This window comes from Eutrigla gurnardus (genome assembly GCF_963514095.1).
Source record: "Eutrigla gurnardus genome assembly, chromosome: 12".
Lineage (NCBI taxonomy): Eukaryota > Metazoa > Chordata > Actinopteri > Perciformes > Triglidae > Eutrigla > Eutrigla gurnardus.
The window spans coordinates 23,665,847-23,688,957 of record NC_139926.1 but is presented as its reverse complement, the minus strand read 5'-3'; the positions used below and the strand labels follow the sequence as shown (position 1 = coordinate 23,688,957).

At 43.0% G+C, this 23,111-nt stretch overlaps 1 protein-coding gene across 4 annotated transcripts in view; it reads right to left on the bottom strand.

Annotated features, from left to right (window-relative positions):
• Nucleotides 1-23,111, bottom strand: part of hdac4 (histone deacetylase 4) — a 109,740-nt gene that overhangs the window by 64,810 nt on the left and 21,819 nt on the right. For 3 of the 4 annotated variants that reach the window (XM_084022827.1, XM_084022828.1, XM_084022829.1), the window contains exon 3: nt 3,048-3,110. In XM_084022827.1, coding sequence (XP_083878953.1) covers nt 3,048-3,110 — 63 coding nt within the window. Of the gene's footprint in view, nt 1-3,047; nt 3,111-19,481; nt 19,535-23,111 lie in introns of those variants that run through there. The other variant, XM_084022831.1, reaches the window with a different exon arrangement.

Sequence of the window (23,111 nt, the reverse complement as noted above, 5' to 3'; positions counted from 1 at the left end):
AAGACCACATGAAATCCAAGCAGGTCTGGAGGCAAAGTGGAATCCTACTCTGTACTACAGAGGTGTGCAAAATAAAATGACCACTCAGTGCAGAGCCCCGGCTTAAGACTCTGAAAATGTAAAATCAGAAAACCAAGTGTGCACAGAAATAGAAATCACATGCTGGGAACTGAGAGACTGAAGTTGAGTGCAAAAGAGAGGGTGGATGATGTGTGCTGGAGTGAGCGAGAGAGAGTTTGAGAAATTGAGATGCAGAGAGTGAGAATGAATTTGGCGTCGTCCAAAAATATGTTTCTCTCCACTTTTTTTTTTTTTTTTTTGCGACTTCCTTTCCAGAGTTTTGAAATGCTAATGAGTCTGCTGGTATTTGCATAATGTGCCTTTCCTCATCCCTCTTTTTCTGGTTACCAGAACCCCTCTCCTGCTCAAATTGCCATCTTTCCCTTTCACCGTCTCCATCTCCTTCCCTCACTCCCCTTCACTGCATAAAGATACGCTGTGCAGTCAGTAAAAACAGAAGCCAACAGGTCTGCCACTTCCTGTGTGAACAGCTCTTCGTCCTTCTTACCCAAAGAGCCCGTCCGCCTCACATTCTGCTCAGCCTTGATATTGGCACTGTGCAAACAGAAAAACCTTCACATTAAGGTTAAAAAACAACAATAAAAAGACAACTGTCACATTATTTCTTGAGTACCAAACGTTGCACACCAGGCACCGATGAATGGAGCCTCGACGAAGCCCTTCTGTGAGCTGCAAAGCCACTTCTGGTCTACATTATCCGTCGCTTCTGCTCTCCTAGATTTTCCAATCCTCTTCTCCCAATTTGTCCCCCCCTTCTTCTTCTTCCTCGTCACTTCTCTCACCTTCCCCTCCCTCCTCCTCCTCCTCCTCCTCCTCACTCCCTGCAGTGTCTGTGCTCTGACAGTTATGTGTGAGTGGAGCGTGGGCTGCTGCTAATTTGTGCAGAGTGGGAGAAAGCTGTTTTGGCTTGGGGAGAAAGGAGCCTAGTTTAGGCTTTATGCTGGGATGGACGGACAGACGTGGCATGCAAACACACCACGCACGCACATCAATACACCTTTTGTCTTCTCTTTGAGTTGCTCTAACTCTCCTGATGTCACATGGTCATTCACAGATACAGACTGATGCTCAAATGCACAGTCGCATGTACGTGTGGAAGGTGCTGCCTTCTGTTCCTCTTACAGTACCTCCTCCTGTGCCCAATTTACTCATCCTGCTTAATATGCACTCAAAGCTGTCTCCACCATCATCATCATCATCATAGGAGTCATTCACTCTGATTGAATCGCTGGTTCGTCTTTCAATACCAAACTTATCTACACAAAACACACATACACACCCTTAAAATGATGATTATTATTATTAATTACCCACCAAGTGTTACCTTGAATTCCTGGAGAAAGCTTTATTTTTCTCAACTGCAAAAACGATATCATAAAAATCAGTTTACAGAGTCTCACGCAACTCGTGCAGTAGCATCCAAGTCTCATTTATCCCGTCATATGCTCACTACTTCCCAAACACATGCATCTTCGCCAAAATCTTACTGTTTGATACTTGGTATACTAACTAGGAAGCATTTTAAATAGCAATATTTTAGCAAAAATACACGTGTCGAACAAGTTGAATGATTTTGCAAACCAAAATGTTGCTGAAGTTTTGCTGTTGGCCTCTATTCACATGAATTAATGAAGGGTTTATTCAGCTTTTGGATTCAAGAATTCAAGGTATCATGTGGTGAGAAATTAATAGACAAAATGGTCATTTTAAGGGTGAAGTATTCCTTTAAGGTTACCAGCACTGACTGCTGCCACCTCATTAGGTTCAGTGTTGAAATGGATTTAACAGCATAGGACACACAAACACACACAAACACACACACACACACACACAAACAGGAAGTGTTACTGTTGCTCTTGGCACCCAGTTAATTAATTCTAACACATCTCATGAATGTGTAGAGCATTGTACTGTTCTTATTCCAATAAAATACTGTTCTTTTATTGGCAGGCATTTCAACATTTTGTTATTATTAGGGCATGTACCAAACTCGGAATATTTAAAGGTCTAATTTGATTCAGTCCAATGGTTTGACCGTGGAAGTGAGCTCAACACCTGACCTTCTGATTCCAACCAAGACGCTTCACTCTATGCAGTATCTCAGCACTTAAATAGTGCAACGTGGAGAAAATGTCCAATGCAGTTTGTCCACATAGTTGGACTGATTTCATGTATAGTGACTTTTAAAGCAAAAGTGGGCAGCAAAAACACAGTCATCAATTTAAGCAATCGAGTTTTCTGCATTTCTGAAAAGCTGAACCTCAAAAATGCAACCCCTAAAAAGTTAAAGTAGCAATAAAAGACTCCATTTTAATTAAACAAATTAGAATCCCAAAGCCCATTACGCATCCAGCACATGCTTGCATGTGTTATGTGTGTGTGTGTGTGTGTGTGTGTGTGTGTGTTTGTGCCGCCTCATGTGTCACCGCCGCAAGCGACGAAACATGCTATTAGCAGGCTAAAGCTCCAGGTCTTGGCAAACCATGCCAGTGACATCACTGCTGCATCAGCGTTTCCCTCCCGCCACATGGGACAAACATACCGCTTGTGGGTTGATGACATGCTGATGTGGCGTGATCGGCCCACGTTCCTGTCAACGAGAGCGTGAAGTTCCAACAAAAATGTTCTCGCTTCACGTGCAAATCTTCTCGCGCATGCACGTGAGAATTCTAAAAAAAAGGAGTCGGCCCGCTGAATAATACATCGGCGTGTACTAAAAACAACGTGCGACGTCAGCTGGTGGAAATGATTACAAGCTCGGGAGTAAATGATACGCTTCCCCCGTAAACAGACACTGACAGAGTGTGTTCCTGAGCCATACATTAGCCAGCTAAGGCGACCGAGATACGGCCAAATCCTCAATTGGCACAACAGTAAACCCGGAGACATGACTGCATCGATCACTCAGCTGGACGGGAGAAGCAGGGAAGCAAACAGAGTTGAATTCACACACACAGACGTCCTACCGAAATGGTTGAGTGCGGCTGGTTTAAGAAGTTCCACCGGCTGCTCGTTGCTGGTCAAGCCACCTGTCAGAGAGAGAGAGAGAGAGAGGAGGGTTTAAATGAGGCGCTCATGGAATAAAAATCAGCAGTTTAATACATTCAAACCACGGGACTGTATGTAGGAAGTGGACGTCGCCATGGTGACGGCGAACGTTGGTTTGTGGACTACGGCGTTGAAGAGTTCCGTTACAGCTCAGTGTTGAAGTATTCATAGTAGCTAACTGCATTGATAGCATGGTAGCTACGGTAACAACCTGTCAATCACATGATAGTCCCGCCACTAAAGCATCACCTGCTTTATGGCCTTTTTGACTCTACATGGCGCTAATAAGTTGCTAAATGAACATCATGCTGGATTGAAGAAGACTTGAAACTAGAGATTAAGAACTTATGTTTACAATGTTCACTGAGATAATAAATCAAAAGAGAAGTCGGGTCATTTTCTCATAAACTTTTCGCCCCCTGATGGCCAGCAGAGAGAATGCAAGGTGAAGGCACTATAGCATTGGCTTCACTACTCAGAACCCGAGGTTGCCGGCTGATTCAAATGATACCCTTCTGTCTCGAGCTCCCAGGAGGCATAGACGACGAGGTAGATACAGAGACAGTACAGAGCAGATTTTAAATGTGAACTTTGAGGGACAAAATGTACAAACACTGAAAGAAACTGGCAAGACATCACAGTCTTTATATCTAGTGATCAGCAGTTGCAGGCTTTCTCACAGTACATTGATTGTTGTGATAGATATATAGAAGCAACCTCATAAAAGTGATTTCCACAGTAACTCTTTGATTACTGTAATAGTCAATGGAATACACAGTTATCTACCGTGAAACACTTCACAGTACTTTAATATGCACAAACACAGTAAATGACTGTGGATTTTTTAAAGTGACGCACCAATGATGCTTATCTGGCTTATCAGCAATGAAGTGCTGTTGTCTCAGAAACCTGTTTCCATACAAATGATCGTTGGTCTGATCAATAAGTGCCATTAAAGAATGCGGTTGCCTCGTCATTGTCCCGATTTATGGTACAAGTTCACCAACGGCAGGGTTTTAAATATGGATTCAGGGATTTATTTGAATGATCCTTAGTAAACATGTGCATCTGTGCTAAATATTGTTTGTTCGGCACTGCTGGCAAAACAGTGCAGATGAATTATGAAAGAGGGACTTTGAGTCTGTGCTCAAAATGATAATTTGAATGGATGCGCTGCATTTAGTTTGAGCATCTGGTAGTGAAAGTCCACGCGTAGCTGTAAGGGATAGCATTGTTTCCTCAGGCCTGCATGCACAGCAATGCAAAAATGATAAATGTGTCATGTTTTGGTCGTTTCGCATTTTGCCAAAAGGAAATAAATTCTCGGCACACAGTTTTATAACCAGGAAATGTGTTTACAATTCAGCCTTCAGAGTGCACTTGACCCAATCCAACAACAGCGTAGCTGGCTTGTTGAATGTGGAAGGAATTTAATTCCCAGAATAAATTCTGAGACTCTGTATTTGTCCGATGTAACCGAGCCGTCGGGACTCAAACCGAATGGGGAGATCAATGCCAATATCTAGCCCCTTTCCAAGAGTGGATGTGAACACCCTAAAAGCTAAAAGTCAGGAGCTTTTTATTTCAAATCTGACATGTTGGGAGTGCAGCCAACACAATGAGAAACCTATCAATGTCTTCATACTCAAAGCAGACTATTATTAGCCTGCTGGTCTGAATTGTAAGAAGCCAGCTTACATACATTTGAGAGCGTTTCCCGGGATACCATCACGTGGAAATTGTGGCTTTTGTGCGAGACGGTCCTCATTTTCTTGGGAACCATTATCATGCCCTACAGTCTGGATTTCAAGCTCTTTTGTTGAAACGACTCCCTGCACTCACTCACAACTTGTTGCCGCATTTCGGCTCCCACCTGCAGAAGGGAAGTGATGTCATCAGCCTACGTTAAAGGTAATCATCGTCAGTTGGGGTCAGCGATCCCTACAATTATCGACGCTTTCATGAAGGAGACTTTCTTACAGTCAGGTATTTCAAACCTTCCTATACTCGGTTCAGAATTCAGTTAGGAATGTGAAAATAAACCGATCAGCAGCTTCTATGAAAGTAGGAATGAGATCTCCATCTCCGTCGTCCCTGAACCAGTGGAGACGAACGTGGGGGGGAAGAAAAACTTAGCGTGGTAGAAGGGAAAATGTGAGCGGGGACCATGTGCTGTGTCACACATGAACGAGCAGCACCACATGACATACCCACAACACTATGAATTTTGTTTTTCTGGGTTGCTAGGCGCTATTTTCAGCCGAAGCAGACTGCTCCATGATTAATACATGACGGAGGGAGGGGCAGAATTAAATATTCATATCTCACACACAAATGCAATCGCATGTTCTTCTTCAATTTCCTGTTGCCCGCTTCCCTTTGTGTCTTTAACTAAAATAGACGCTCACACAGATGGCGAGGGGAGACCTAAGACTGAAACTATCTCTAGGAGAGAGGAGGTTTTTGAGATGAGTTTTACATGAAAGCTCAATATGTGTGTGTGTGTGTGTGTGTGTGTGTGTGTCAGTAGGGTGGCAGTGGCAGATGGCAGAAAGACGACACCAGAGCTTGATATGCGAGAGACAGGCCAAGCAATCACACACACACACACACACACACACACACACACACACACACACACACACACACACACACACACACACACACACACACACACACACACACACACACACACACACACACACACACACACACACACACACACACACACACACACACACAGTTGAAAGTGTAAGTGATTGTTTTGCATCTTCCCTCTTTTGTATTTAACAAATTCTTTTTTTCCCTCCCAAAATCCTTCGTAAGCACGTATGTGTGGGAGCGTGTGTGTGTGTGTGTGTGTGTGTGTGAGAGAGACAAATGCATATATTTATCTGTTCATGTGTACAGGAAACGTATCTCATGGAAACCAGGAAGGTTTATCGCTCGTCTACCCATGACTGGAGCCGTCTATGACCTCTGACGCCTGGGGAGGAAGAGAGGTCAAGAGCTCTCTGCCTTAACACGCAGTGATGAGGGAAAATCACCACGGCAACCACAACAAAACAAATATGCCGAAAGAGAGAGAGAGAGAGAGAGAGAGAGAGGGGGAGTATTGCGCAGGCAGGGAACGGTGTCCATTTAAATCTCGTGTTGCTATTATGAATACACCTGAAGAGCCTGCGTGTCTCACAATCTGGCAGAAGTTTGTGACGGACTTGCTTTCAGCGGCGCGTAGGCACAGACGAGCTGCCGAACAGAGACGTTCCGGCTGCATAAAGGCGTCGGATGAATGCTGAATGGCTCCCGGCGAACGACTCTAAAGCCTAGTTGAGAACCGAGTACTTGAAGAGTGTAAACATAACCTGGCGACACTCGAGGAGGTTACTATCTTTTAATGAGTTCACAGCAACAACAAAAGAAGGCAGACCTCCAGGGACTGTCCAATAACCAAAGATATTTAGTCAATTTAATTCAATGAAAACTTGCATCACCTTTGAAATTGGATGTTTGGGATTTTTGCTCGACTAAATGACTGAAAATTGAATATGCGTATGCTATTCACCCACAGGTTAAGCATGTGAATGGTGGTGTAAGGGGGGGCAGCATGTTGGGATGAGACTCTTAACAAATGGCGATAATAGCTGAAACTGAAGGAGAAACTGAGAAAGTTATTTTTCACCATTCGATTTTTAAAGACATTTAATAGACTTAACAATTAAACGAAAAAATAATTGAAAACTCGATGGATGAGAAATCAGCTCTTAATCTGACAATCCACTGCAGTAATTGTGCACATCAATCTGGTCGCCTCAAATTTCAGTTATTATATTAGTGAGAAAAAGCCCCCCTGCTCTTCAAAGAATATTACCTGAAATTAGTTTAGAAACTGAGATTTAGACCTCATCATGTCATCCGTCTATAGAAAATGTAACTGCCGATTCATCCAGGAGTTGAGTCTACGCCTCTACACCAAGATAAAACATGTTGGTTTCAATCGGTTAATCAATGAAGTACATCTGGACACCTATTTCTGTGGCAGAATGTAATCACTGGTCTGGTTTCTCCGGCCTCGCTGCTGATTTACTGCCTCCCCAGGCCCCCGCCATAATGGAGAGGGTCCACTCTGGAGTCCACACTATGTTCACAGCCACACATCTGCCTGCTAAGCACTCTTGTCCGCTCTCAACGAGGCACTTTCCCCATCCTGTCTAAACCCACATCACCGATGTCTCAGGGTTTGATTGAATAGTTGCCCTCTCGAACAGTTCAACTACTATCTGCTGTAACGGCGGCAACAACTGATAAAGTTCAAGTGAGATGAGACAGAGGGCTTCATTACGTTCCACGTCTGACCTTTGGCTCCGCTTGTACCGATGCAGGCTGGCTACACGGATAGGAGGGCGCTTGAAAGAGGCTTGCACTTTTAGCAGGAAATCAAATCATAAAGCTTTATTGCGGTTACAAGGAATATGAGATTTGCTCTGCATCATGCATGCATCAATATGTTATTAAGTAATAAAACAACGTCCTGCAGGATGTTATTGCCGTGCGGAGGTGTGCATAGCACTCTGAGCCTCCCTAGGACACTGATGGATACTTTAATGTGTTGACCTATGTGACCTGTGCCATATGCATGCCCCTCAGCAACAGTTATCATACTCCATCTCCCCAGTGACTCCGCAGGAATATACGTGCATATGGCCAGCAAAAATACGCTGGGAAAAAAAAAAGTACATGCCTCCGAGCCTAGGCAGGAAAGTGATTTGCTCTTTTTGTTTTCATGTGTCATATCCCAGTTGTAAAAAAGCCTACATGTGTGGACAGACTTCCGTGTGGACAGACATACGTGATCGCCACATGGAAAAAGGAAGAGACGCAGTGCCAAGTTACCGACGACTGGCAAGGAGACAAGTTGGCTGGGAGGCTCGCAGGAAGCAGGAGTGCCTGCTTCAGTGGATGCACACCCGGTGTACGACGGTGAGGGAGAATCCCTCCACCATGTGAGAAAAGATACAAAGAGAGTGGCCATTCAATACGTGTAATGTCAAGCACACAGCTTTCCTCCTGCTGACCGCGAAGACTCCGAGTCGCCTCATTTAGGGCCACTTATACCTCCGTCTGACGGCGTGCCAGCCACGCCCACCCGTCTAGTCCGCTACAACTCAGTCTGATGTATTCTGAGCCCTCCATATCAGCCTGAGAGCTCCGCCACTCTGCCAACTATGCCATCCTGTCTGCTGAGGCTCCACCAAAATTGCCCTTCTGCTTCGACCAAACTCCGAGCCAGTCTGAGCGCGTGCCAGCCACGCCAACCAGTCACCGTCACTCTAAACCACAAGATAACCTGCTGCCAAACGTACGAGGAGACTCGGCCCAAAACGAGACGTCCATCATGAGATTGAAAAGCTAAATTTACTTATTTTTTTGTTCAGGAAAGTTCACTAGTTGGTGGAAAATTGGATGCTTTCTCTCAAGATGGCAGATTCCTCAGAGAGTTAAGTTTGAAATACATGAATATAAATGAAAAACTCAATGACAAGAAGTCACTCTGCTACCGGATTCTAGTAGGAGTTGGTTCTGGGTGACCTTGAAGATCCTAACAACACCCGTAGGTGCCAGGCTGTAAAATATGTCCCGCTGCCTTGCTAATGGGGGCTACCAACACTTCCAAACCTCTACACAGACAATCCACAGTGGAGTTCAGCGATTGGACGAATATGTTGGCGATTGGCTGAGTACATATCAGCTGATATCTCATTATTTTACTCTAAAATATTAGTCAAAGTGTCAAAATTCATATAATCCTTCAAAAAGAATTATGCAGAAAAGGCTTAGGTTTAAATAATTATGTTTCAATAGTTGAATAGTGGCAATTTTAGGTTTTTATGTCAGTACGTCTATTCAAAAGTGACATTCCTCACAGCAAATAGAGAGATAGAATTTATGATTCATAACAAATGAAATACAGAACAGCAAATATGCGGATTTTCTAGCTTTCATTTCTGAGAATATGATTTGTCTGAGTCCGAGTAAAGCATGAAACCCACGTAGAACTTCTCACCAGCAGCTCGACAAAAACCACTTGTTGGCGTTGCGGCCATGTTTACCAACTATGCAGCACTTCCTCTGGGCATTTTAAACCAACAAGACAAACCACAGCCTTTGACTCTATTTTTACTGCCGGGCCTTTTATGTTTGTGCACCCTTGTGTGTGTGTGTGTGTGTGTGTGTGTGTGTGTGTGTGTGTGTGTGTGTGTGTGTGTGTGTGTTCTCATGTCCATGAAACAGTATGAAGACGATGAAGAAAGACAATGTAGCCTTTGTGGTGCCTGTAAATATTTATACAACATCATTGGTTTACGATCCATTTTGACACGTCATCAGTATGAGTTTTAATGACTATCTGTACAACAAAGTTCATGCGTATTTATAACTTAACATTTCCTTTTCAAAATAAAATCCCTCTCACGTCTTTCTGTGGACAGACATTTGTTAACGAAAGGCTTTTATTCTGACAGTGCCGTGGAAAAGAAGTGACTTCCAGGCCCCAAAAATGAATTGAGTGCCGGAGTATTATTATTATATACAGTATAATATACTATATACTATTACTAAGTTACTATTATTTACAAATGACAAATTACAATCACTTCTCTATTTATAGATGATATTTATAATGACATGAAAAGAACAACTGTGGCCTTTATGAAAGGAAAACTCTCTGTAGAAAGAAGGACACGAGGCGGCCATCACACACACACACACACACACACACACACACACACACACACACACACACACACACACACACACACACACACACACACACACACACACACACACACACACACACACACACACACACACACACACACACACACACACACACACACACACACAGAGAGAGAGAGAGAGAGAGAGAGAAAGAGAGGCCATGTGGTCTGGCAGCCGGCAGGCAACGAGAGCTAAGTCCATAGGGAGACAGCAGATCCCTGTGATACCTAAGACAAGTGTGTGTGTGTGTGTGTGTGTGTGTGTGTGTGTGTGTGTGTGTGTGTGTGTGTGTGTGTGTGTACACTAAAAGGAACAGACATCTGTAGATGAGTGGAGGGTCACTGGGCCTGTTCATAAGAGCATTACAAACGTGGACATCAGATGGCAGATTCCACATCTTGTCACACGAAAGGTCACAAATATGGTAATATATACATCGACGACACATTAACATCACTCATCAGTACACTCCCTGTGAATGTACTGCTTCTTTAGGATCAGAGCATATCTGCAAAGTTCCCGTCTATATCAGATTTCACCCCAAACACCCAGAACACTGGCATTATGGCTGCTCCACTGAGTGTCTGCACAGGTGACCTTTCATCCGAGCCAAACAAAGAAACATGCAAAAATGCCTTTTGGCCCCTGAGGAAACCTGAACTTGTTTATCACATCACACACAAATGCTTAGTTCTAAAAGGGAAAGATGTACTCCAAGACCTCGAACAAAACTGTTTGGATACACCGTCGGTTTGAAATGCAGGACTGAGGTCACCATGGCGATGAGGACACACGGTTTGTGCAATGATTACCCGCCCTTTAACGATCTATGAGCCTGCCCTCACTTCTTCATCGTCCAAATCCGACGCCCTGTCACTTAACCCCTCACGCTACACATACTTATTCTCCTCTCCGAGCTTCGTCTCGCATGTTTAAAGAGAGAGTGAGACCTGTAGAGTGGACATGATGGTTAGTTCCATCACCGGGAGTTAATTACTCATTTTTTTGTGTCCTACAGTCTGTTTTCACAAGAGTTCACCGCCGATGCCTGGAATATGGGTGTGATTCCACCGACGCGTCCGGTCATGTTGAGTCCTGTTAAGTGTGTGTTGCATCCACCAGCTCCAAGCATCAGTGTGTGTGTGTGTGTGTGTGTGTGTGTGTGTGTGTGTGTGTGTGTGTGTGTTTGAGGCCTGTGATTAGTGTGTATGTGTGTGGGTGGATGAGGTAGAAGCTATAGCGTATCCTAACTGGTGCTGAAGCAGAGGACGAGCATGAAGGGGTGAATTTAAGTTCAGCAGCTGATGGCCTACTCCTCCTTGGCCGCCAATTCCGTTTTGTTCACGACATCTGTCTTCCCATTGGCCAGAATATGTCCGATCAGTAGCATCCCCCCCCCCCCCCCCCCAAATAAAACCGCATCCAGAGGGACGAAGAAACGCATTCCTCCAGTTGATATGGGAGCCTTCAAAACTCCCCAGGTTCCCTCCTGTCTCCATTTTCAGTACAAATACTCCCTCTGTGTGTGTGTGTGTGTGTGTGTGTGTGTGTGTGTGTGTGTGTGTGTGTGTGTGTGTGTGTGTGTGTGACCCTCTCACACTTCATCATCACACTCCTTTCCCCTAAATCAACTCACTCTACACTAATCGCAGCCAATCTTTTTTTTCCCCCTCCACTAAAGCTCCATATTCTCTGAGGAAGACCCCGTTTCATTTTTAGCTCCGCTTGGCTCCGACACTTTCCAAGCCCGTCCACTATAAATTACGTTGCTCTACTTTGAAGTAACATGTAGCTATTCTAGTTAAATGAATGCAATTCTTTAGAATATATTCAAGCTGTTAGGTTTATCAATGTTTTCATTTCTTAATTATGTCGATAGAAAACAGAAAAGTACAATTATGTTCCCTTCAAAAATGAATTTGCTTCACAGAAAGGTAATTTATCAAAACTAAGAAGAAGACTTGGGTTAAGATAGAAGGTTAACATTTTCAGGAAATGGTATTTTCCAATTCTAAGATTTGTGTTTCTACTCAAAAGTCTAATTAAAGATGTACCAATACATGAATTTTAAAAGGGATAATGGTGAATACTGAGAACACATCCCACGGATCACACCATTGTTATTTCACACAGGTGTATTATCTAAGCATACAAATCTCTATGTTGTCAGACGCTCAGTTAAAGTCTCCCTCCATTCAATATAGTGTTTATTGTTACTTCACTGTGCAGACGAGTTTGACACGAGATGACTGTTTTCATATTCACCTGCTAAAGTGGGAATGTCTGTTTGCTCCCTCATAGACTGGATATAAGAGGTGGACGTCGTCACCGTGACGTCACACACTGTTTTGTAGGTTGCTGTTTTTAATCCTCAAACTCATTTTGTCTGAGGAAATCTTGTTTGTTTTTATTTGTAACCAGCAGAAACATGAGAGGGCGGAGCTTATAATATGAGACTTTTAGGCCACCAAACTAAATTAACTGTCATGAACTGAAAACACAGTGAAGGTGTTGAAGTACTGAGACTAAAACACCGCCCAACTCTCGACTTGAAACTAGAAATTGAGACTATAAACTCATGTTTACTGAGATAATTCATTGCAACCAAAGGAGTCGCCCCCTGCAGGCTATTAGAAGGAATGCAATTTCAAGCCAGTTCCACGTTGGCTTCACTTTTCAGAACTGGAGGCTGCCGTCTGATCTCACCTCAAATCACTTCAACACGAAGTCTAATATGCCATCTGAGAACGGACTTTTGAGTAAAGTACTTTATCTTGTAACGTCTGAAATGAGCAACATGTGCATATTTATAGATTCTGGATTTTTCAATGAGGGGGAAGAAGAAAATCTGCTATTACCAACCAGAAATATTTTTTTTTGTGTGTATAAACTAGGGGTGAGTTTTGGCAAGAACCTCACGATACGATACGTATCACGATATTGCGATATAAATAAAGATGAAAACACAAGTACCTGTATATGTAGATATATATTGATCAGAGGACAAACTGAGTCAAAACTATTTCATTCAAAACAGCCTCTCCATTGTATTAATTCCCATGAAATTCACTGGAATAAATATTGAAAATAAAATAAAAAAATATAAAGTACTGCATTCACAACGTGTCAAAAACATTTTTTTTTAAACTGATCTTTGGAGTTGAAAAATCGATATTGTATTGGGCGGCAAAGTATCGCGATATATTGCCGTATCGATATTTTTACCCACCCCTAATATAAACTGTAGCCCATCATGAAGCTGCAGAATAATAACCACCATTCATTTTTCAAAAAGCCTGCTTTGCCCCCCAATCTAATATAACTGTGCATCAAAAGTGACATTTCTTTGCACTTATAAAGCACCACAGATGGATCTCTTGAATAGCGTTTAAGGGAAAGGTGAGCCGCAAAAATAAAGAGTACGCCTAATTAGTTGAGTCCAGTTTAGAAGTGTTGTGAAAACAACAAGTGGACCAGTCAGGAACTGCTCACACATTCCAGGAAGGAGGAATAACAGCACAGCAGCTGGTCAGCAGAAATAATCTTAACACATCAGCCTTTGCTGCACACGAGAAATAAACCCTGCAGAAGTGGGCACGGGTGTCCGTCGGCAATTTTAAATGATCTACCACAAAGCCGGGTTTTTTTTTTTTTTCAAGTTTGAGTGCACGAGGAAGGAATGAAGCAGAGGTGGAGGAGAAATAAGGTGGGTTGAAAGGGAGAAGGAGGATGTGAAATAATAGGGCTGGCTAAAGTAGAAGAACAGGGAGAATTAATACACTGAAAAGGTAGCACAATCTATAAAACAAACACCCACCTTTTAAAAGATGAATATGAACCAGAGCACACAATAAGCCAGCGCATTCCCCGTAATTAGGAAGGAATGTCTTACATGTGGCTCTCTCTGACGTCAATCCTGTACCTTCCCAGAGTTTGCTTTCTCTTCCCCGGTGCTGTGAATGTTTAGCGTTAGGCTGCTTTTGGCAAAGCTCCTGGACTCGGGTACTAGGAGAGGTTTAAAGGGGGGGGAGGGAGGGCGGGGTTTTTTTTCTTTGCTTGTTTAAAAAGCAAGCAAGGATGAGCATGGTAACCTCAGTTCAAGTATTTGGCTCTGCTGCGATTCTGCACTGTTTATGTGTACGTTGGCAGCGGCCACATCAGTGGAGCTGAGAGGTTTTAAAAAGGAGATATTTACAGCAGAGGGCTTTAAAAGTGAGGAAAACTTCAGCGATATCACTGGAAATTTCTCAGGTTAAACGAAAAAACTGAATGTTTTATCAAATAAAAATAAAATCATATCACTATCACATCCCTGGTGCAGGTTTCTGTAAATGTTAAAAAATCCAGGTCCAAGTTTAGCTCCTTACAAACAGCAACGAGGTCAACGAGTGTTGGAGCAATCATTTGACACAAGATCACAGTACGTGCTCTCCACTTTTGATGAAAGCTCAGGGGAATAGAGAAAATTATTCCACCAGGGAAAAAAGAAAATATTTATATATGGATGCAGAATAGAAACGATTCCATCCAGACTTGGGTTTCATGATAAAACCTTTTTTTTTTATTAAAATAACTGAAACTCATCTGTGTGTTGGAGAACACATTATAGAGCATAATTTAGTGATAAGTAAGAATCCGGGCAGTGTGAGGGTCTACAGCCATGATGCTGCACGTTGAGCTAAATGCTAACGTCAGCACGCTAACGTGCTCACAATGACAATGCTAACATAATAATGTTAAAAAAGCAGGTGTTATGTTAAGACCATGTTCACCATTTTATCTGGGACCGGGTCGAGGCAGTTCAAACAAAATACCAAGTGAAAAGTACTTGATTAGGAATGTTTTTCAAATTTAAGTTTGTGTTGCTTAAAATAACCCAGTTAGAACTACTTAATTTAGAGTGTTTGTGTAAAGTAAGCGAAACTTACATTTTCGATGTAATCAGTTTCACCCAATTTTTTTTAGTTATATTAACTTATCGTGTTTTAGAGCGCAGCAGGCCGAGTGAGTTTTCAAGATTCAAGGATTCATGCAACGTCTTCCCAGCTCTTCCCGGGTCACCCTGAGGCGTTCAGGCTGTGATGTGTAATATTCTGGTTCTACCCCGATGCCTTAGTGGGACGTGAGGACCTCTAAAAGGGGAGTCCAGGAGACATCTTGATCTGATGCCTGAACCACCAAACCAACAATCAGTCAGAATTAAGTGGTGGATTCTTGATTAAAGTAACTAATATTCCTGCACCATAAAAACCAGGTAAATTGACCTGATGGCCCGAACGGACGAGGCAACGCTGGGCCATTTAGTTGCTCACCGTCCCTTTGGCAGCATTCAGGCAGCTCTGCATCAATAAGATAAAACTCTCAGTGACATTATATGTAGCCACCATCTGCTTTGTGCTGTGATCTGCTGAAACAGAGCTGAAAGGCAATCAGTTTGGAAAGAGAATGCCGTGTGTGTGTGCGTGTGTGTGCACATGTATGTGTGTGTGGGTGCACGTGTGTGTGTGTGTGTGTGTGTGTGTGTGTGTGTGTGCACATGTATGTGTGTGTGTGTGTGTGTGTGTGTGTGTGTGTGTGTGTGTGTGTGTGTGTGTGTGTGTGGTTTAGGCCTGCGTTCACCAGCACGTCACATAAACCAGACCAGGGGATTATCTGTAATAATACTGACTCGCTCAGGTTTTAGCGGGAGTTTACAGTGGGATTAACAAACAATCTGATGCTGAGTGGATTGTGCCGTCATTGTGATTATTATTAATATTATCCATCAGAGTGGGGCTCTGTGATTTATGATGTTAGGTTCCTTGTTTGCCGTAGGACGCTACAGTAAAACTGCACGTCTGGACACATTAGGAAGTTTGGCAGCTGATTCAAGGACAAGTGTCGTCAACGTGATGCATCACATACCAAACATTTGCAATCATATTGAGACGTCGTCCCACAAAAATGCTTCTTATCTTGTAACGAACCCATTCGCACTGTGACACGTGTGAATCTTTTTGACCCAAAGACTGAGAAAACACCAATAAGTCCTTTTTTCCCTGATAACCAGAATGTTCTTGTATCCATCCTCTCACCCTCCCTCTCCACCAAATGTCTATGGGAACATGCCAACTGTGGGGATACTTGCTTTGGGCTTAGTTTATTTGTTTTTCCCCCTCTCTGCCCGCCTGCTGCAGGTTTGCCTGAGCTCCTTGGTTGAGCCTTGTGTGTGGATTCATAGTTCCCATGCCATCTGATGTCAACAAGCTCCTTCAGCAACACTAATCCACTCCCAGAACTCCCCCGGATCAGTCAGCGGTGGCAGCGACTTGAAGGACGGCCAACTTTCACACAAAATGTTGTATAAAACATAAAAAAACAACAAAAATGACCACCTCATAACACAATATTATCATCTATCAGACTGTGCTGTCAGTCTGAACAAAAGTCGAAATATTAAAAAGGCAATATTTCTCACACGTCCACTCGCCAAAAAAGCAATGCTGTCTGTTAATTCAAGCAGCCGAGCGATGATTCAGAGATATCAAGGCTATCTTTATCCTATACCTGTTTCTATGGCAACAAGATAAACATTTGAACACCTTTTTGCCAAACTGTGATTTGAGCGTTTTTGTTTTAATGTAGTTCTTGCACAGACACAGTGTCTGGATATGGATTTGAATCTAATTGAAGAATATTTGAGATTCATTTAAAGTTTTACGACATAATCCTGATTTCAGTAAAAGTTAAAGATTCAAGGTTTCAATATCGGCTGAAAAGTCACGTTGGTGCTTCTCGGTGAGGAAATCCTTTCAGATTGATGATGTTAATTAGCTAATAATATATACTTTAAAGCATTTATATTTGAATTTTCTGAAGGTGTCTCTTATTTGACATTATAAAAAGAGTCATTCGGTTTTACACAAAAGGACTTTTTCTGTCCAACTTGCTTTCTCCGCTCAGACAACTTAACCAGAAACCGCTCAAGGTCAATCTCTTCACTCGTCTCCACTAGTAAGCGGTCCATTAGCCGGCTCATCTTTCCTTAAACTGCCGGGGCCGATTGGAAGAGGCGGTGGTGGTGGGGTGGTGGGGGGGCTGGTCCCGAGATGACAGAACTGTCAACATGGGCCTCTGACAAGGCAGAGCACTGCCATTACTTTCATGTGAGAGGATGGGTTAATTATAAGATTTGGTTTCTAATATGGAGCCTGTCAGAGGAAGTGCACAGCTTATAACCGGTAATTAGACAGAAATCGTTTGACTGAAGCAAGTGGGGGGGGGGGGGGGGTGGGGGGGGGGGAGAGATCAGATCACGAGGGGGAGGGAGGATCATCCCTCGGAAACACAAACTGTAAGCTTTCCAGGTCTTAAAGGCGTATTCATTGTAGGATCGGGGCAGTATGAGCTGAAATTTATATACATATAAAGCAGCAATTATTTCAGCCATCGTTGATGATTAAGCCCCGCCCTCCTCCCCGGCACGTCTGCCCCACATAAATCAAAAATTACCCCGCGAATACGTACTCATCTTGTGATCAAACCCCCCAAAAGAGTACTTTTAGTCATTGATTAACCAATCAGAACAAAGCTTACAAAATCACTACAGTGCACTTCCTGTGACGTAAAAATAAAAAATCCATTATAGCACAACAAGTATTTCCAAATACAACTCCTGCCTATATCCGTCATGTTTTAACCAGCAGGGACCACTTAACAGGATTACTTCCTCTAAAAAAAAACCTACAAACTGCAGTAAGAGGAGCACTCTAATTGGTTGTGACCAGTGTTTCCTAAAGTGGTCACACACTGGCCTCCTGAAACGCTGCCGGAAAAAGCCTCGCCGAGCAGCCGAGCATGCTGCAGATTTTAAGTGGCTGAGATGACAGTAAGATGACACACAAGGGCGATGAAATGTCAGGATGTGAGTCATGCTAATGAAGCAGCGAGTGAATAAAAGGTAGAATAAACCCCCCCCTGGAACACTCTCCCACTTACTCACGTATTAACTGTGTGACTAAACACGCGACAATTACGGCCCTTTGACTGCTGGATTTTTAAAAAGTGTCGGTCATGACAGCTTTGCTGTTCACGGGGAAATGAAAGGGGTCTGTGCTCGTCCCTTACAACTAGACAAGGAGTATATCCTCATACACCACACACACACACACACACACACACACAGTCATCCACTCTCTATGATTGGCTCAGTCCCTACACCAATTCTCTCCCTCTAATTACAATTAAAATAGTCACGCTTGTTTTCATGCAGCATAACTAGAGCAGAGCTGAGAATGGCTCGCTTGTTTACTGTGGTGGTGTTGACAAAAGAGCCCTCAATAACGGGGGGCCTATGTCCAGCCTGACCTTTAGTCTGTGGAGATAGATGCTCGCCTCTTTTTCGGGGGCCGGAATATTAGCAGATTGGTTCCACATGCCATCTAGGAGGGCTAAGAGGTTTTTGGTTCAAACCCCCCCCCCCTCCAGTTCATCGAGTGCTTTCTGAACAAGGACGCCCCCAAACGTGTGTCACGGATGCACGGCAGAGAGAGACCACCTCACGTCACACCTAATCAGCACAAAAATAAACGTGTCATGATAAACCACAAAGAAAAAAATATATATAAATATATTTGTTTTGGTCTTAAATATCTATAAAATGCAGTTACTGTAAGTTGGGTACAATCCATCAGTGCTGTGGCTCTGTGGGATGCTGATGCTGTGACTGTCACATGACCACTAGGGTCATATACAGAAATACAGTGAATACAGTATTAAAACTGTCCTATATCATACCGTGTACATTTTCTACAGTATTGAAATAAGTAATTGTGTGTGTGAGTGAAATTATGAATCAACAATATGATTTTAAAATCATTTAGAAGTTGATTTAACATGCAATAGTGCTGTAAAATGTAATAATAATGATATAATTCCAGAAAGCGAACGTCCACTATGAAAAACAACAACAACAACTGTATATTAAGGTTACATTAAGTTCCATATTCCACTGAGGTCTGGTTGATTACATCATCCGGGCCTGTAATCTAGGACTGCTTTTAGATCACTGTCAACCTTATTACAGGCTCTTTACTTCATTGGGTAATGTAACAGGCTGCCTTGATCCTCTGTGGACGTAATACCCGGGTCATAACATCACTGGGCAGCCCGACGACCACGACCCCGGCCTCCATGGGAGGCTTAAAGCAACAGTCCGGGTCTGTACAAATCCTCCATTAATTATGAACTGGGAGTCCTGTTGCTATGCTGGTGAGTGCTGGTGCAAGAAATCACTTGAAACCTTTTTAAGCAGGAGATCGTACCTCGTCTGAAAGGTGTTGTTTGTATGTTCACTTTACAGACGAATAGACGTTTTCACCGAAACGTCAGGTTTTTTTTTGTGTTTTTTTTTTTTAATAAACCAAACTAAGCAGTTTTGTTGCCTAAACGCGTTTTTGTTTGAATTCACAACGTCAACGTGTGTTTACTGTGACTTTAGCGACGCACGGGTCTCATGGAGAGTGACACCAAAGTGTGTGTGTGTGTGTGTGGTAATGATAACGTGTTGATATAGCAGGTATAATGTAATTAAGTACCTTGAACAGTAGGAAAGCCTGGTCGCTCTGCACAGTTTGTCCTCTCCTGTGGTTTGTTTGTGTTTTGGCATGAGGCTGCTGTGTGTCTGGTGTAGACAAAAGGGGATAGGGGCCCCATTAGATCCGTGCTTGCAACAAAATGTACTCTGTTCTCTAAATGAATGTGTGAATACATTTGTGAGAGGGAAAACACTTGGAGGGAGGGGGGGGTTACTTGTGCCTATTAATAGTGTCTATAAATAGATCATAAAAACATAACTATCTTTCCCTTCTCTCTGTCCAATCACTGTGTGTGCTGTGTTGTCTTCCACCTATAGATTAATTTATTGGTGCTGATTTATTAGCAGACTGTGTAGTTCGGTATTACATAAGAAAAATAACAGCCAAACAAAATAGAGATAATTATGGCAATTTAATTTACTGCTTCACATGGTTTTAAAATGGAGTTTTAGTGTTGACTCATTCATCAATGACAATGCAACAAAAAGGGTGCAGAATTACAAGTAAATTAATATTTATCATTATGATCAAATATTATAATCTTGCACACAAATGTGTCCAATTGGCTGTGATAGTACGATCTGACAGAGGAAGTCAAGCCTTCATTTAAAAGTCTACAATTGAGTTGAAATGGAGATCTGACAAATAAAAAATGTGGTGAATAAACAAATATTTCTTCTCAGATACAAATCAAAGAAGCCCACAGTCACTGCACCTTAATAACCGTAAACTCACTTTTGTTTTCTTCACTCTGATAACTTTTAAAAGAGCACTATGGAGGAGTTTCTTTAAATCATAGTTAGTAGTTACACCGACTGTGAACTTCAACACTACAAACAGTGTTTCAAAAACCATTAAAACACAAAACAAAAGACTCGCTGCATGAGAAGTGAGTAACACTTAAAATTAGGAGGCCTAACATTGTACCCTCCTCCTCCTCCATGTGATTAGATAACCTCCATTATAAAGCAAAGTGCTGCTTTCTGCACGCAGCGTGCTCGCTACAAGCTATATCATTGTCCCACGCCCCTTTGAGAGCGCGTCGCCAGGTCAAAGTAAAGATTCCCACGGGACGGCCAGGCGTTCGCGTGTGTTACATGTTGTGTCAGCATCTTCCGTTGAACCTCCATGCGAGTGAAACGCTCGCCTCGTGGCTCGTCGTTGCACGGATGCTCATTAGAGTGTTAGCTCCCAGTGCAATCGTGTGCAAATGACAGTGAGCCCGACGGACGTGGCCACAAAGACAAAATCAGAGTCAGGGCGACAATAGATCACAAAATGTACCGTCTCATCAAACTGCCCAGTTTCACAGTCTATACCAGTAGAAGATGGTCAAATCCTTTCATTGTCTTTTATTTAGTTGCAGCGTAAAGCATTTAGGAGGATACATATAATGTTTTATTTAGTGTCTAATCATGTTTATATCTACATACAAGCCGGTCGTCTCCATGGAGATGAGCACCATGTTTCTACAGTAGCCCAGAAGGGACAAACCAACTGGCTCTGGATCGGCCCATTAACGTTTTTCCCCCCTTATCAGCCGTAGTTCCCCTACATGCTTGACACATCGGGAGAAGTTTCAGTTGGTTATAACCTGCAACCAGTGTTTCCCCTACCATTGTACAGGCCTGGCGGGACGCCAGGCCAAGGAGACCTGCCGCCAGGCCAAAAAAAAAAAATCAATACGCCAAAAATAAGCTACCTATCAATTCATTCATAAATCAATAATCATTTACATTAGGAGCGCCTCCGCGCAGCACAGTAGACTTGCTCCGCAAGATGCGCGGCCGCAACAATCCTCGCCGCGCGCTTCCGCTACGTTCTTCTTCGTGTAGTTTACACGCTTGATGTTGTTCTGATGCCGTTCCGCCTCGTTAAACCACCACGATGTCGCTTTCTACTTTGAAAACACGTAACGTTGACACTGTATTTTGACAAGCTGTTGCACTCTTTAGACTCGTGGTGTGAGCGGAACCGGACCGGTACCGGAACCGGACGGGTGCATTTATAAGAAAAATGCCGCTGTGTTTCTCCGTCCAAAATCCGCTTTCCTCGCGCTGCCTGCTCGCACAGATCCGCTCGTGCGCACATTCGCTGATGCAGGTCGAGTGTTTAATATAAATATATGCAGAGACGGCGCTCCTTCAAAACAACATCAAGCCAAGTATTAGGACGTGATGACGTATGTACAACCGAGCAGGCTGGAGCAGTGTGAATGCAAAGCCGCGGGGGACCCCCCTGGGGCAATCGTGCCGAAACACGCTACTGATCGCGCCCTTAGGCAGCCTATGTTAATAAAATAAGGATTGTTTTTGATAAGCTGTGGAACTCTGAGTTAACCTATTTCTACCTGAATTTCTATGAACTATCAGGCTGTTGAGTAAAGCTATAACTTATATTTTACTTGATAAAATAAGACAATATATGCACTCATATGTCGTTATAGTGTTTTACAGTATCTGGAGCTATTATTAATGTTATGCTCCTCATTTTCCAGACATATTTTCCGGCCCCTAATTTTGGATCATTTCCATCAACCGGCACCTTAATAAGTCACTCTCCCCTTGAATCCTTGAAAACCTTGAATACACTCAGGTTGAACAAAAATGTTGAATGCAAATATAATAATTGCAGAATTGCAGACTGCTTGCTGTGCCACCTGACTTAATCCAACTCCACCAATACACCATCCCACACGTCTCGTCTGTATAGGGTTTTTTCGGCGGGTACCACCGGGCCTGAAAATTTCTAGGGGAAACACTGCCTGCAACCTCAATGCTCGATGATGCTAAATCCACACACACACACACACGCACACGCACACGCACACGCACACGCACACACACGCACACGCACACGCACACACCACCTTCAGCATTTATATCTGCAGTTCACCGCTGAGCCACACGGGGGAGCTTAAATGTTCGGGATTGCTCTGATGATTGTCGTCTTACATGAAAGACTAGCTTACTTTCTGTTTGTTTTACTGATAAGAGGAAAACAACGGGTGTGTCAACTCTTCCTAAATGCAATTACAAAGGCTAATTTATAAAAATGTTATTTTCAATAAAACCTGCGTAAAACAAAGATTTCTCAAACGTATCTCTCTTCAAAATGGCTCTTTTACCTTTTTGAGATAATAAGAGGTGATGTGGAAATGGCAGATTTGTAGATCGTGAATTATGGTTGTGATAGTTTGTCAGGTTTAAAAAGTGAATCCCCAGAAGAAAAAGTTTTGGAAACAACAATATCTCCACTGCAATAAACCCAACTAACACTGTACCCAAACTAAAGTGCAGAGAAAGGATTGTGATCGTCAAACCTTTTCCTGACAGTTAACTTTGGCGACACGATCACAGCACCAGAGGTCACAGTGAGCAATATGTTTATTCAACTAGCGTGTTCACACCAGCTCATTTATCTCGCCATACGGCACACGCTCGCCGTCCCATTCATCTCATAGGCTCGCCGCTCCTGAAAGCTGAAGTAATGAGCTTGCTATGTTATGCTAATGGATGAAAGTCTGCGAAATTACAAATGTGGGAGGACGACGAAGCTCGGTTTCGTGCGTTTTGACTGATGACGAGCGCCGCTGAACCCGGTGATCTTGAAGAGATTTTTTTTTCCTCC